General features: G+C 42.6%; 2 protein-coding genes and 1 long non-coding RNA gene across 5 annotated transcripts; 2 read left to right on the forward strand and 1 right to left on the reverse strand.

The window, feature by feature from the left end:
- The first annotated feature begins 559 nt into the window (after window positions 1-559).
- On the forward strand, window positions 560-2,187 carry LOC118509757. Its single transcript, XM_036050887.1, has 4 exons — window positions 560-1,017; window positions 1,088-1,322; window positions 1,406-1,693; window positions 1,749-2,187. Exons 1-4 carry the CDS (start codon window positions 972-974, stop codon window positions 1,879-1,881), a joined length of 702 nt encoding a protein of 233 aa, XP_035906780.1. The 5' UTR covers window positions 560-971; the 3' UTR covers window positions 1,882-2,187.
- A 90-nt stretch (window positions 2,188-2,277) lies between these two features.
- On the reverse strand, window positions 2,278-5,991 carry LOC118509789. 2 transcript variants are annotated; one of them, XR_004905934.1, is made up of 5 exons: window positions 5,866-5,991; window positions 5,708-5,785; window positions 5,574-5,605; window positions 5,459-5,513; window positions 2,278-2,805 (listed from the first exon to the last, which is right to left on the reverse strand). It is a non-coding gene; the product is annotated as an uncharacterized LOC118509789 (long non-coding RNA). The 2 variants fall into 2 exon arrangements; XR_004905933.1 differs by having other exon boundaries at window positions 5,708-5,797; window positions 5,866-5,989.
- LOC118509736 lies at window positions 3,181-4,798 on the forward strand. 2 transcript variants are annotated; one of them, XM_036050864.1, is made up of 3 exons: window positions 3,181-3,441; window positions 3,538-3,771; window positions 3,935-4,798. In XM_036050864.1, the coding sequence occupies exons 2-3, from the start codon at window positions 3,576-3,578 to the stop codon at window positions 4,591-4,593; spliced, it is 855 nt and encodes a 284-aa protein (XP_035906757.1). In that variant the 5' UTR covers window positions 3,181-3,441; window positions 3,538-3,575; the 3' UTR covers window positions 4,594-4,798. The 2 variants fall into 2 exon arrangements, with proteins under 2 accessions (XP_035906757.1, XP_035906756.1); XM_036050863.1 differs by having other exon boundaries at window positions 3,185-3,441; window positions 3,534-3,771.
- Window positions 5,992-16,560: the final 10,569 nt, after the last annotated feature.

The raw sequence follows: 16,560 nt of genomic DNA on the forward strand, positions 1-16,560 counted from the left end.
TTTATTCATGAAAGACGGCCTGGCCGTATTGCTTTACTGGACTTTCGAAGACGTCTAAAACTCAAAAACGACCTATCAAGGGCCGAAAGTCAGCACCGGTAACAGCATAGATACTGAAAGACACCGATCATCCTACAGCCTAAGGAAACTTCTCCACACAAAAAAATAACTGTCGCCTCTAGTACATGGGCTCTGTAAAAAAACTGATGAATTTCAAACCCAAGGATCGAAAAACCAGGATTTCCAAAAAAGAACGATTTTTGGCTCCGTACGTGTGGAAGGACCATGGAGGAGCCGTTACAACGACGAGTTCAACGATCGGTACGGTGATCTCACCATCGTACAGCGAATTAGACTTCCCAAGCTACGGTGGATTGGTCATGTCATGAGAATGGCCCAACCGGACAACCCAGCCCGTAAAGTCCGCCAGAACGGTCGGGATATTACAATGGTAGACGACGGCACTGAACCGTTAGCGATTTCAGGGATTTCTTCTGCAGATCAATCACTCCTAATACATAAGTAAGTAAGTAAATTCACTTGATTAAGAATGATCAGAATGGAACTTTAAAACGTTGCCAGTCACTATTCAACATCAACAATATTTACCACAACAAAGAACATAGTTGTGCGTTGATACTAGTGCAACCAGTTCCAGTAAATGGCAAGGAGCAACTTTGTCAGACGTTCCACCGTACACAGATTGCGATAAGTACGTTCATTGCTCTAGGGCGCGAACATTTCTTTATTGCCCTATCCTATCGCACTACGCGGTATGAGGCCCTCTCTTAGCAAACCCCAACACTGGGCAGCTCAGCCAATAAATTGATCAATTGAACTAATTGATCGTGGCAAAAGTATTTGCAGCGAGTACACTGCATTTGCGTGCAATCGTCATTCAATTGCAGTACCGATTAGTGAGTGCATCATCCGCATCCGCGAGCGCGATTGTTCCGCAAAGTGTTGAGTGAATGAAAATGTTACTGGCCATCCCTTTGTTTTTCGCTCTAGCTACAAGTGAGTGAGGAACGGCTACCTCGCGCAAGATGAAATAGTTTAATAATGATTTTGTCAATTTTTTCTCTAGCCCCCACGGTCACCAGCGATGCTACGTTTCAGCAGTACGTGGAGCTAATGTTTCAGTTCGATTCGGTGTTTGAAACTCTCTGCCTCGAGCACACGAACGACTCCGTGCAAGCGCGGCGCATGGTCGAGGCCAATCAAGAACTGCAAACCTGCGTCAATCTGCATCATGATCCGCAAAATTTCACCAACGCGTTAGATACACTGACCGTGGAAAATCGGAAAGATTTCATCAGCTAGTAAGTGTGCGATATACTTGATGTACCGTGTGCCTGTCACTCCTGGCATTGATTTAAAATACTTCGCCACTTACCCCTTTCAGCAACTGTGACCAGTTTGAGGAAATTAAAAAGTGTTACCTTCCCTTCACGCGCCAGCTTGAGATATGCTTTACCGGGCGTGATGTTTCAATGGTGAAAACGCTGATCATGTTGGAGGAAGAGTTTGCGTACATCTGCGAACAGGATGGTGCGAATGTGCTGAGTGTGCCCCGGTCCAACTATTCGTACTGTGCCGGAAATTTGCAAGAGTTGCTGCAGAATTGCTCCATGCAGGATTGGGCCGAGCTGCGAAGCAAAACCATCGACACTATGACGGAGCGAGATTGCAGGTAAGCTATGAAGCTTGCTAGTAAGGTCTTTTCTTATCATGGGTCATTGTTTTAGCATTTTTCAACGACTAGCAACGTGTTTCCAGAACAACATTACCAAATGTGGAGCACCTTTGTTCGCGCAGCTGTTCAACATACGATACCGAGCCATCGTAAAGCAGACTTATTGTAATAAGGGCACACCCTAACTGAGCGTACCGTGGCACTAATTTTATACTGCTAAAGGGATAAAGGATGCGTGGGAAAAGGGGGTTTGATGTTGAGTCAACAGGTACAAAGTTTTGTAAAATTATTATTATTTAGTATAATGATTTGTAACGGTAGGAGATAGTTGAGTAGAATTATAGATACAAATTTTATTTCGCAGCTATTAAATTGCTCAAACTCTTCAATATCCAGTTTTAAGTGTAATTTCTAAGCTTTGTTTTACGTCTATGCTTAATTGTTGAAATTGGAAAAATAAAATACAGGAACTTCCCAACTTAGCTGACTGATATCACAGAGTTTCTCCTCTCCTGTACAGTGTGCCACATGGCTCCACACGACCTCAAAGTGATTTTTGCAATCCACCACTGTTACTAACGTAGGCAGACTGCATTTGTACTACGTTTTGAGGATTCGTTCGCCTAACTAAGCAGCTAATGTTTTTAAACAGATACTCAACAGCACTCAAAAATACGGCATTCGAGGGCAAAAACGCATTGCCACACGCACTTATCTTAACTTACAATATCATGCAGCTTTGTGTAGCGATGATGGGCATTACTTCCAATCACCATCACCGACCATCACCAAGGAACGGTTTGGGAAGAGGATTCAAGGCATTTCGTTTTGTTGTAGCTAAAACAGATAAGAAAACATCTACTTTAAACGGTGTTACAATATTCTTTTCACGACGCAGAGTAAAAATGCGATGTTAGTCGTTACAAAATGCGACCAGTCTTTACGCACACACCGTCGCCGGCTTTGCTGGATTCGGATAGTGTGATTCTGAATGGTTAAACGTTTATATCGGGAACTACATTCGTTTCTGTTGAATCATCAGGCAAATGCTAGCTAAACTTGTCTTCCTTTTGCTCCGGTTCATCGCTTTGTGAGACATTTGTAAGACTCTGCAAAGAAAGTTAGGGGATTAAATTTCATCGGGCATGGTACATTTCAATAATTTTACCAAGAACACAAGTTTCGCTTTCTTATTCGGAAAGCTTAAACTCATTCTTCGGCGTATTATTGTTAAGGAAAATTCACTCACAACGGTAGAATGCTTTCTAGAAATTACGGAAATATATTAATAGTATTGCTGTTGTTAGCACGTATGGATTAGCGACTTGCTGGTTATTAGCGTAGCTGGCTTACGAAGAATTCTTGAGAAGAACGTTTCGGTAAATATTGCTGTTTTGTTTGTTGTTCGGTTAACCCCGGATAATCGAAACGGGTCATCACAGCGGTAAGCCCAGTGAAAAAACTTACACAAATCTTCGACTTGTTTACAGCCTCCGAGCTGTCATGAAGCGTCCTGCATTGTTTACAAAACAGATTCGCTTCGAGAACTGGGAAAAACAGAATTGCTTTCGCGTAAATAGGTCTCTTCTGAAGTAAAACACTCGGCGAAGTTTAATTCAGCGTTTTTTTGGTTTGGAGGAAGTACAACTGAAAAAATTCATCGGGGTTTGCTGTGTAGGGTGCTAAAAATGGATCGTCAGGCGAAGAAAGGCTCTGCCGCATCGAAACAGAAACAACCGGAACAAGTGAGGGACAACCATATCAATCACAAAGAAAGTTAAAAATAAATGCATAACATTTTCCTTCGTCATCTCTTTACTATCCTTGCTTCAACCAGCAAGACGAACCGGAGGAACTGGATTACGACAGTGAGGACGTAATGATTGAGTTCATCAAGGTGGAATGTGGCCGGAATCCCGATGCAGATCCATTCATTACCAACGTTGAAGCTCAGGATGGTGAAATGCTAGGTGACAACGTTTTTGCTGAAGCGAATGTACGTACAAGAAGACACAAATTGCCTAGTAAGCATAAACTCAACTCAAATGGAGATACAGCTCGACGAGAACGTACAGGTATGTGAGTTTCTATCAGTGAAAACAAAAACCCATCGGATAAATTCCACCCAGCAAAACCTGTGCCTGAGATGTCTGACAGACACGTCATATTAATGAAAGATAACTCGGTATACTTGGCATGCATGATAAATGGTTTCCCGTTTTCCCGTGATTCTTGCAGCACCATTAACAAGAGACCAAACTACGGCATCATCATCAAAAAAATCTAGACCAATGACACCAGAGACAGCAGTCACCGCGACAATTACTTCCGACAAATCGATCGCGAGCCTATTCGCATGGACAGAGCAGAGGCTCACCAATTTAGAGACCAGCTTGATGGAAATCAATGGAAAGCTAGATTTCCTAGGTGACCAATTTCAATCCATACTACAGAGCGTCGCAAAGCCAGCCCAGCAGAAGCGCCCATTTGTTGACATTGGTTTTAAAGCAATCGATAGCTTGGAACAGCTGGAAGCGTTTAATGCGGAACTTGCCAAACCGGAGTATGAGGAGAAGGTTGTGCAGTGGCTAGAGGGTTACATTACAGAGGGCAGAAGTGAACACCGAATGTCCGATGCGATGGATGTGTTGTTTACGAGAAAATTCCTCACCCATTGCAGCTGGACGGGCATCGGTAAGGGCACGCAAAAGATAGCGATGATGCAGATGACGAATGTCACGCGATTGTTTCAACGCATCGGCACGACGCCATTCGTAACCGTTAACCACAAACTAGTGGCAATTTTTTTCATGAAAAAGCTAAAAAATGCGTTTAAGCGAGTACAGGCAAAAGGCTTACGAAGCACCATCCCTCCATGTACACCGACTTCACAATAGGATTCTTGCATCTAACTCACCGAATAGGGTTAATTGCATAATAATTCTTTACGCAAAAATAGTGTAAATCAGAAATAAATTTCAAATGCCTTCAACGAATAATACGTCGATTCCAATACATGGTCTATGCAGCAATTTAGATTAAGATAGATTAAGAATAAAGAGTTTTCTATGCCGCGAGGCAATTCTGTATTCCCATTATAAATTGGAATTAGTACTCCAAGAACCCGGATCCTTGATCCCAAGGTCCCGGTTCCCGAGTCTCAAGATACTGGGATCAAGATCTCGAATCCCAATCCTCGATTCTCACGGATCACGGATAACGTATACCTTTAATTTAAGAGCGATCCAAATGGGATCTATGTCTGGGGTCAGGGATCCGGATCCAATCACAATGGATAGTGTCCAGTGCGAGATGAAAGTATCTAGCATATTATCGGAAACGTTCGGATCTGACTCAAGGACGAACTCTCCTGTTCCTTCTGCTATTCAGCATTGCTCTGCAAGGGTGGAATCCAGGGCACAAATTTCACTTGATCACTGGCCGTGATAGAGGCTGCCTCGGAAGCAGAGTATCAGCTGCCGTCAACGACTTCAAGGTGGTAGAGATCGTAATTTCGAATAATAACGTAAGCAGCAACATCCGATGACCAAAGGAATCGATCCCCTACGAACAGGAGTCTTGAATTGTGCTGACCACGAGCTAGTTGAGCTCGTTTGTCAGGGCAGAATGTGGCCACGTATTGACTTCTTATAGTTATTCTATATTGAATTGTTTAGCTCATTTAAACAGTTCAGGAAGATCCCTTAAATTTCAACAAAATCACTCGCTGCGCAGGCTTAATATAGGTATAAGTTTACTTACCGGCGAGATCCAATTCGCATGGGATCAAACCCGAAACATGTCGGTTGTGTTACATCTGAAAACAAAACCAACCATTCAAGCTCCGTTTGTTTAGTATTGGCGCGAATCTACTTACCCGAATTGTAGGAGAGTAAAATTATTTTAAACCTTAAATGGAAGTAAACAAAGAAGCAAAATTGATACATTGCAACTAAAGGAAGGAAAATGATGTAAAAGATGGATCAACACGTTTCATCGGCCGACCAGTACCGAAATCTTCTACCGATCGATTCATTGCGTACGCTGTACCATCTTCCCCATTGTCGGCGTCGAGGCTGTTGTTTGTACCTAAAATGCACACTTTGGAGGCATTAAAACAAACGAAGTAGCTACCGGCAGGAAAAAGTATTCTTTTTCCTTTTTTTTACCACTCGTCAAGTAATCTGCAAATTTTCTAAAGTTAGTTTTCATTCCCATTTTTACTGCACAAACTGACGCTGTGATACCAGTCGGCGTTGTTGAGTTAATTTTTTTGTAAACATCGCTCGTGACAGTTGGGCAAATAACGTCAGTTTGAAAAGTGACAGCAAAACTTTTTCAGAAGATAAACAGTAGCTTTTTCACTAGGAAACGCGTTTTGGCGCCAGAATGGTTGCATGATTTGAATTTGTAAACTTAAATAAAAAGCCGATGGTCCATTATCTACATCCTACTTTTTGCATTCTTCCTTTAGCTTCCTGGCTATCTTTAGCTTTGAAGATTTATGATTTAAGTGCTAAATAAGTTGTTTCTCAATAATCGAGTATACCCGGGATAAGGAAAATAACAGGGAGGAAATGCCTTGTTAATTTTTGTGAATTTGTAAAAGTCAACACATGTGGTGTTGACAATACGGCGTCAAGCCGTAATCCTAAAAAAAAGTTGTTTCTCAATAATTATCGGGTAACCATTGGACAATGCAGACCAAGACCGAAAACCGCAATGGAAAATGAGGAGAAACATTTACAATAAGAAGCTTACCTCCCTTTTTGAGTTCAACTTAAACAGCCAAAATTTGTTTCCCTACTACAAATTTTCCATCTACATCTTTTTTTAAAATAATAATTAAATAAAAACACCTCACCAATCATTACGGCTGGACATAATGCGATAATACGAACGTTACCCGCCGTTCCAGGGCAGAACATTTTCTTATCAGCAAAGAACGCACACACAGCAAAGAATCATCCAGAAATATCACCCAAAGCATGCCGTTTTGTGCGATTGATTCCAAAAATAATCAGTCTAGCCCTGAAGCTACTCACTGATAGTTGCTGCCTGTTTGTCTGTCGTGCTCGATGTAGTCAGTTCACCGTGTGTTTGTGACCAGTTGTCTGCTAAAAAATGCGATCCGTTCTTGCCATTCTGCTGGCGACAGTTTTCGCCTTGCTGTTTCATTGGGATTTTCTACTGTCGCAAGAACATAACCCATCGCAAGGAGTCGAACGGCAAGGATTGTTGCATACCTGTCCGATGATGATGACGATGAAGTTAGATTGCCTAGGATAGGTGAATGGGGAGTAGGTACACTCGAATGGTCATTATTATACGAAGCTTATGATTACTTATTTGCAATTTTAGACCCACCGCCATGCTCCGATAAGACAGCTAAAACAAACTGGTACAACAGGGATACAAGACATCAAGAACAGCATCTACCACAAGTTGACCAACATTGTGCAATACGGGTACAACAATCAAATCAATCTGGGGGAAAAAATAGAGTGCGTAGTATGAAACATATTTTAAAATTAATCTGCAATAATTTCGCAAAAGACTGTGCAAAACATGTGACTGAATAAAAAAGCAACAAATGTAGTACAAAGCACTTGTCACACGTATTCCGATTTGTACCTATAACTCTCGCGATATTAATGGTTTTAAAGTTTTTTCTTTTTCTGCTAATATCAATAATAGTCAAAAAGTGTTCGAATAAAGAGGCCAAATATGCTGCCAACAAGTGCTAGAACGCAACTGTTCCATAACGCTAAACAATGAGCTGATGATGGCCAATTGTGTTCCCTCGCGAGCACAATGCGCATCACCCAGGACAAACGACAAATTCAGCTTAGATGTAAGCCGAAGAAAATGTTCAACAACAAAAAAATACCCAAACCCCACGGATCATGGATAGAGCACACATTCATCCCGAGCGAGCAGAATGTGCCCTGGTAAACTCCACTTCGTAAGGGTTATTACTTCACGAGTGGCCACTTAGCTATTTAATTTTGTTTCCATTTATTCAATTCGCATTTCCAACTCCCTGGCCTCCCCTTCGCTGTGTTTTTGCGTGGATCGTTGCGCTGCCGTTGCGTACCAGTGCTGCAGAAGTTTGCTCCGATGGCCATCCCGCCGTGGCCAAGTGCTTTCGCCGTCAGCACACCTCAGGAAGCTTGCCGACGAGCTGGCTGGGAAGGATTAACCGGGCCCGGGCTCTCGTTTTAAGGGCCACCCTGTGGAGATTTTGCTTTCGCAGCAACAGCCACGGGTTTTTAGCTGCATCATTATTATTTTCATTACCTAGTACTGGTCGTTTATTTGTTTGTTTGTGTACACGGTTGGTGTACATTTTGTGTTTGTGTGGCCGTTTTTACCACTTTTGTCGCCCAAGTGTGTGCGAAACAAGGCGCATAAGTCCCAGGCCTTAAAGGATGTTGTGGAGGGTGAAGCTGCAGAACAATGCCGCAGTTTATGAAACTGTATCTAAAACCACTTCACATAGATTATGACTATTTTTAAAGTTGCGCTAGAAAAATGGTACAGTGACAGATGCTTGATGTTTTTAAAATTTACTGGCAGAAGGATCCAAAACCTGGTTCAGGAAGAATAGAAAGACTCGAGGTGTGTGCAAAGTATGGTTTATTACAACTCGGAGTATAGAGAAAGGGATGTAAGGTACAGTGTCTTAAACACATTATGTATAACAACTTAGTTTCCCATTTATTTATTTAATCAGCAATAGATAGGTAGACTTTCTTAGGCTTATCTTCCAATGTCTTCCTCTTAGCTCAACGGCGGTCATTTCGGCCATGTCACTCACCGTAAAGCTCCTGAATGTTTTCCCGAACTGTATCGTCGGCAACGTAAACCCTCAATTCGGCACCGTGAACTTCGTAATGGCGCATCGAACATTAAATCGGTCCTCTAAAGTGTGTTATCCGGTAGGTTCGATATATTTATTTTTGCTGTAAAATTGAATTGAGTGCATAGTAATTATAATACTCAAAAAGCAACACAAGTTAAGTTAATATTTAAAAAATATATATATTTTTTCACTTTACACTAACAACTATGAAATTAAAGAAACTAATGTAAATGTGTCCATAGTTTAAACTTACGTTAAGCAGGGCGGCCCAGTGGTAGATGTGACAGAGGCGTCGGTCTTCATACGGCAGGATCGGGGTTCAAGTCCCTTCCGAATCGTTCCCCGTAGTGAGGACGGACTATCCAACTATGCGGTATCATCAAATAAATATAGTAAGTCAGAAATGGCAGGCATGACCTAAGAGTAACAGGTCGTTGGGCCAAGAAAGAAGATGATGAAGTAATAACCCGATTCTACGCCCTAAAGGAATATTTAGGTTTATCGATTCAATATTCTCTATGCTATTATAACATTTACGATGCTGAATTGTAGTTTTACAATGAAAAAAGGACGTTTCGTGAAAACTTTCCGAGCATTTACGCTGACCGATTGACTGTGTAATAATACCACTAAGCCAGACAGTCAGTCAGTAGGGAAAAGGCAAGGAACGAAACAGATGAGATTCGATAACTCTATCATGTAAAGACCGACGCCGATGCCATCTATTCCTTGTGAGCGCCACCGAACGGCTTAAAATTGAAGAAATCTTCAAGGAAAGAAATTCTGGACAACAACCTTGATGCATTCGCCTTTGAGAAGTTTAGCCACAAATAAAACCAGACTATGTCGTCTCCTGGTGTCTAAGGATACGATCCCGAGTAATAGGACGTGTTAAAGTCGAGTTGACGATCACACTTTGTGCAGCTGCTAATTAGTTTTAAAGTACGAGCAAAATTGCTTAGAATTATAATAGTTTTAAATTGACTTTGACTTTGAATTTGATCGGTAATTTAAGTGCTTTAATTTTAGTGCTACCAGCTAAACAACTCGGGCTGAATGGTTGCGAATCTCATCTTAAATATGCCAACCCATTACAGTGAACAAACCTACTAACCCCTTCCACAAGTGCCAAACTCTTTTCGTAGCCCGACTGCATGCAACCAACATGGCTATTGATAGTTCTATTGACAACTTTCGCAAAATCCCATCTAATTACAAAATCATTCCCTCTGCCCAAAAAACGACCCACTTTTCCATCCCAGCACGGCTACGGCAACTTAAAACGGTAATTATATTTTCCCACTCTTTTGGCCCAAAAACCCAGCTCCTATGCACCATCCTGGCACGGTACGCTGCAGTGATACACAAACACGCTTACGCTCATAATCATCTCACCACGGTTCGTACGGTGCCCGGCGGCTATGTTTGGTTTCTAATGCAATGTTTACCCACATTTCTCGTATTAGCACTTCAGCAACAAACCAACAGCACCAGTATCCTTGTCTCGGCTCTCGCACACACCAAGGATCCCTTTTCTGTTTTGTCGAGCAGCTAGCATGGCCACCCGAACCCGAAAAGTCCCCGAGACGATCTCCTGCTGGGCGCTCGAGAATTCGGGACGATGGCGGAACGGCTAAAGGACTCTCAAACGGGGGACCCCCTTCCAGTGCTGAAGGCAGAGCGAGGACAAGAAGTAATTCTTTTGCTACAAGAACAATCTAAACCGAATTTAATTGTAGCAAAATCGGCGGCCACAATTCGTCGTTAAACGGATGCTGAAGTGTTTTTGATCCGGATCGGAGGCAGCGTGTCATCAAGAGGGCTTACAGCCAGGCCGGTTTTCAAATCGTTATTCACCACGCAGGATTTGAATATGAAGTTTTGCTATAAAATTTTAAATACAGTTTTAACGACTCAACGTATAAAATGTTCAAATCGTAATTCACCAAAATAAATGCAGAAATGGAACAGCAAATCTTGAAGATAATCGGTCGGTCGGCAAAAAAATGTGAACCGCCATCGGGTGCAAAGGGAAACCCGGGGACATACAGACGTACACAAACAAACAGTATTAAACACGCCGAAATCCCTCAAGAAGCCGGAAAATATTGTCAACCACCGTGTGTCACCGTGGGACGTCCTGATGAATCCTGAAGGTCCATCCGGTCGTTGAAAAGCAGGCTTGTGCCGCGCGCTAAGCAGTCCCGAACACGGTTGATTAATTTCAATCCTCAGCGATCGAGATTAATAAACCGGCGGTCACATTTCCGCCTTGAGTCTTCCGTCAGCCGAACCAATAGGAGTGGAGTTTTAGTGTGTGTTTTTTTTTTTTGTTTCAATTCACCTTCTTATGTCAATCCACACGAAATTGGCCCGTGTTGGTTCCGTTTTTGCTCGAGCGATGAATGGCGGCTTTCTTTTCTCGAGGGCTTGTTCTACCTCGCCTTATCGCTAACAGTGCTTTCAAATATGAATGAAAATTCAATTTTAACGCAGCATTATTATACAACTTCGACTCAATTCGATTCGACACAACGGAAACGAGCGATTACAATTCCCGCGCCACGGGAGATTTCTCCGGCTCGAGATACTTTCGCAAACGTCTGTCAAAGATCGAACAACGATCGGAGGGTTGTTGCAAAGGCCTGTAAGCAAATTGCAAGGCAACGCCCCGTACCGTTTCGCACAACAGTATCAATTTCGCAACGGGCAATTGAACCTGGAAGACGTTCGCTTCCGTCAAGGAGCACAGTACCGTGTTGGGTAGGTTTCGAGGGCGTACCGGGTTCGGCCCAGCAACGATCGAATCTGCTACCCCGGACGCTGATAATTGGCTGAGGTTTGCAAGCTGATACTTTGGCCGGCCGAAAATATTGGCAGCTTAAAAGGACATGCAGAAAATGATGAAATGGCCCGAAGGATCGCTTTACACCAAAGGCGGTCGGTCACCAAAAAATTGTGATCCGAGCCGTGATCTCTGCCAGCTGCTGCTTAACGTAACAGTATCACTATCTGAGACATTAGCGCTACATTCGATGAACTCAGCCGCAACGAAATCCGATGCTAATTCAAACAAATCGTAAATCATGCCGACATTTGTTCCCATTTGGTTCCCAAAGCGTGCACCAAACCCACAGACGGGAACCACAAATCACTTCAACACAACCCGAAAACAGTGCGCTGATGGTGCGACACGATTTGCGCTCACAGAGTGGCGATGTGCCGCGCGGGTGAATAATGAAATTAATATTCCACCGGCGCGTTATTGATAAGGATCCGCAGCCAAATGAAGCCACCCTAACGCTGGAAGGGTGTCGATAGAATGATACCACTTCCTCAAAACCCCCATTCGGACCGGACGTATTGGAAGCATGGCCGGTGCAGGTGTGAAAGTTCGCAGGATAAATTACAATAAATATCCATATTAATAAAAACCAAATTAAAGGCAACCCGGTTCGGGTGACAACCCTCGGTGGGAGGAACAACGCGTACGCGAGGATCGTATCGTATCGATCGGCATTATATGATGGAGTACTTATCGTTTGTATGTGGCGGGTGCGATAAAGATCTCTTTGTCGGTGCTGTTGTGCTATTTTTTCAATTGGCTACAAATAGTGAGTACCATTTGAAGAGCTTTCCAGGCAAATGATTACGATGCGCGGTTAAATCGGAAGGTAACCGGTATTCAAACACACAGCCACAGTTTGAGGACTAATTAAAAAACTGTGTTTAGCTTTGATGAAGGCAATTTTATCACCCAGCCTTACTCGTTAAACATTATAAGCATTTAATATTGTTCATAATTTTTTTTACTGAATTTCCCAATTTTAGTTCAAAATTTCAAAGGACTATATGAGAGCCACAAGAGTTCCTCAGGAACGAAGAGCGAATCTCGTGAATTTTTACAGGATAAATTCCAGATTAGAGATACGCGTTCCTAAGTGTACCTGGCAGATTCTTCTTCTTTTTGCTTGACACTACAACCTCGTAGAGGTCTCGGCCTACCATTTCTGGCTTCTGGATGAGAAAAGACCCGGTGAAGACCGACGGAAAAGGTAAGAAGCTAGCAAAAGGAACGAGCCTGACAAAAGGAGCGAAACTGGCGAAAAGAACGGACTAGGCCCAAGGATCAATCTGATAACAAGTGAAGAAAGTACAGTTCCGTACCGATTCTTTGCTCGGAACTTTCCCATCTGGAGTAGTACTCCAGGCGTGCTGGACTACAGGGAGCCAACAGCCGTAAAAAACCACACTATCGTACTCAACTACTGATCGAACTAGCGAGCAGTGGAGCATTGTTGTCGTCTTCGGAACATTTGATCACTTTACTTGATCTAGTTGTTCAATCACCAGATATTTCAGCAGGCAAACAGGCTGGTTGTGTCTGGTGACAATGTGCTACTACATATAGATTATATAGATTATATATATATATAGATTATATAGATTTCATGACCAGATGAAGGATGCGTTATTTATTATCAAGCCACTCCAAGGTCCCCACGATAACTGCAACGTTCAAATTATAGGCGTAAAGCAACGCTTCGCTCTTTCTGGCTAAAGTAATGGTAGTTCAATTTTCAACGCATGACCACAGGCTTTTTGTTGTGCACCAGAATTAGAATTTATACAAACCGACCTGAAGCCTGAAGTTGGTCAACTGGGCTGCGAATCGGAAGATAAATGTTCAAGTCATCGGCGTATACTTCTGCTGCTAACACTACTTACTTCAGTAGTTCTATGTAACTAATTGCTAGTCGATATTTATTGATTCTGTTTAACATATGGATGAAATTTACTCCATATATCATCGGTGCAGAACTATTATAACTGAAGAAAATGGCTGGATACAATGTCTGTACTCTATATTGATCTATAAATTTGAGTCCTCTACTTCACGGATCTTCAAGGTCTGTGTGTAAACTACAAATATAATTTTTTTATAAATATTTTACTATTGACACAATATTATTTTCCACATTTGATCAGAAGCAAGGATGTCCAGTGGCGAGTTTAACAGTATACAAGCTAAGAAACAGCGTGAAGCCCCGAGCTCGTAAGGGGCCCGAATTCACAAAGACTAAATCTACCGGAGGGCAGATTTGAGGAGGCGTGGGTTCAGAGCTTTCATATCGCTTAGAGCCTCCAATAAAATAAATGCACTACAGAGGAAATTCTAACGAAGGGTAGAACAGGAAATCAGCTAGGGCCACATCCAGAACCGATCGCAGTTCATGATGATGATGACTATGGTTTCTCAATCTCACAAATTTTACGCATAGCAGAATCATCATCAGATCAGCTGAAAGACTTTAAAAACATCTTAATATGCTAGAAAACCTACGTATGGATCATATCAGGTCAGGTCCCCAGGGGACTACACGACAAATTAAGTACTGGCTTACTTCTTCTTCTTCCAGGGAGGCCTCGGCCTGCCATCTCTGGCTTTCTGAGGCTTGATTTTACCCGTATAGCAAAGTAGTCAGCTCTGCGTACGGGGAGGTAGGCCGGATGGGATTTGAGCCCCGGTCTTGCCGTCTGAAGACCGGAGCCTTTATCGCCTCGGCCAAAGGACCGCTAGAAACTGACCTACAATAACAATTAAATTGACAAATATTTGTGTTGATGGCCTTACTTATCAGGCGCTGCAACCAATTTACGGTCTTAGCCTGTTGCAACAATCCTCGATACCGCTCACGGTTTAGCGCCGTCGTCTGCAAATCCGTTATCCCGGCCGTTTCGGCGGACGCATCAACGCCATCACTCCATCTCAATTTGGTCCTACCACGCCTCCTCTATCCGTGTGGACGGCCTAAAAGGGCTTTAAGGGCTGGCTCGTCCGATGTCTACTCATGACGTGACCAGTCCACCGGAGTCTGGCGAGTCTAATTCGCTGCACGATGTGTTGATGGCCTAACTAAGCATAATTCCTTAGGCTTCAGGCTATTCACAAGTGTACTGAAACACCTGCTGGCAGTATATTTTTTCGAACCTAATTAATCTTTCGTCCGTTCAAAAGAATTTGCCGTACAGTAAAAAGAAAAAAACTGAAAGTCTTGACTGCATCATTTTTTTTAATTTTTTTAAATATTCAACAGCATCTCCTAACCTATCCCATTACGATACAGTTTGTAAAATAAAGTAATTTTCTACACCCATCATGCGTGTCTTCCATTATCACCTCCAGTTCCCCAGAGCACTGTACTCTAACCCCAACAGTACTCGAGCCCATTAGCGGCTAATTATCCTTTGAAAAGGCGGCAAATATACTTTTCATCGTTTTACAAAACGTGTTAAGCCTACTTCAGGCTAACACTCAGTCCACTGTACTGCTTTCGGATGGTTCTCGCTGCTTCCATTTCCATTTCCCAGAGGCACGCACAACCGTAATACCATTAATGCGCCTACAAGGCTCGCCAAAAGCAGCAAGTGCGACACCTCTATAAAGCTAATTCCTGTATTGTTTTTTTTTTCCTTTTTGCCACAAAACATACACGCGGACACTCGAATAGGGCGGGGGCAGAATATAGCATAAGGAGAAAACACAATGCAACAAACGACTGGCCCACGATCAATGATCCTTACGGCCATTGAAAATGCGTTCTCATCCACGGACCTGCGAAAAGGAGTTTAAAACATTTCGCCACCTTTAAAGGTGCCGAATGTCACACTGCTCAAGACTAAGTGCTTGCAAAGACAATCGCACAAGTGCTGTGTCGAGTATTCCTTTCGTGCTATTCAGGCATCCTTCAGGTCTTTTCTCCTGTACGCTATGATAGCGTATTTGTAGCCGCAAGACCTTAGACACTCATTGTACGCCCGTGATCCCGAACTCTCGCCAGCAAGAGATCTTCATGTTCGCAAAGAAAACACTCGCTCGCTTGAAGGAAGGAGGAAAAAATAACAGTGCCGGGCGAAAGCACAATCCCGATCATCCCGGCTGATACAGGTACCGGCCAGCTCTCAGTGGTCGGCTCTCAGGACCAGGCAGTGATCACCAGGATATCCTTAAACACACACATACACACACAATGGCAGCTCGCCCGCTTCGAGTGGTTTAAAGTCGGCTGATAAAACACACCACGGTTTTGGGAACGATCCGTAGACACCACCTACCCAGAGAGGCGCTCTGTCAACCGGGACAGGATTAGACGTACTCCAGCGACGGTACGGTTTTTGTGGGAGAAAACTGCTTTCACCGTGTACCGTGGACCGTGAAATGATCCTGGTTGTATTGTTGGGACCGAGTTTTCTCTCCATTAGCCATCGAGACAGTTACCGATCAACGGGCCACGGAAGGATTTCGCACCTCACCGTCGTGTGTGTCAAGGCTAATTGTCGTTGATCCGCGCTAGTGGTGAGGATTATGAAAAGGGCCAAACTATTTACACGCACACTTTTGAAGGGGAATTTAACACGTTTTGCAATAAAAATTGATGACTGGTGGCAGGCGGTGTGGCTCGCCCGTTGACAGGTGAGTATCGTGAGAATTTATGCCGGTGATACACAACGCAACGGTTCGTTACTTTCAATGGATTATCTGGATCAATATCATTGCTTTAATATAAATCTAGGTTTTTTTTCTGCCCACAGTTTTTAATTAAATTTCAATTTAAATTCCGATTCCGAAAACTCGATGAAATACGAATACACAAATTTTATACATTAGTTTAACGGATTTAATTGATTGAGTGATGTGGACCGCTGCAAACTATATTGTAAATCAAAATGTATGGCATATAAACAAATTTAATATAAAACAATTAGATTTTTTTAATTGATTTAATTCAAAAGCAGGATAAACTTATAGACAATCTTCAGACTATATGATGAACATTTATTAGCATTATTATTTCATTATTAAAATAATGCAGCATTATTAAGCATTATTTTATCGATTATGTCCTTAATATACCCTAACATTTTAGTAATGTAGTTAGCAAGCAAATGTGATGAGAATCTTTTTTAATAAACGTGCTATAGACTAATAAAATATAAC

Source organism: Anopheles stephensi, chromosome 3 (assembly GCF_013141755.1).
Source record: "Anopheles stephensi strain Indian chromosome 3, UCI_ANSTEP_V1.0, whole genome shotgun sequence".
Classification (NCBI taxonomy): Eukaryota; Metazoa; Arthropoda; class Insecta; order Diptera; family Culicidae; genus Anopheles; species Anopheles stephensi.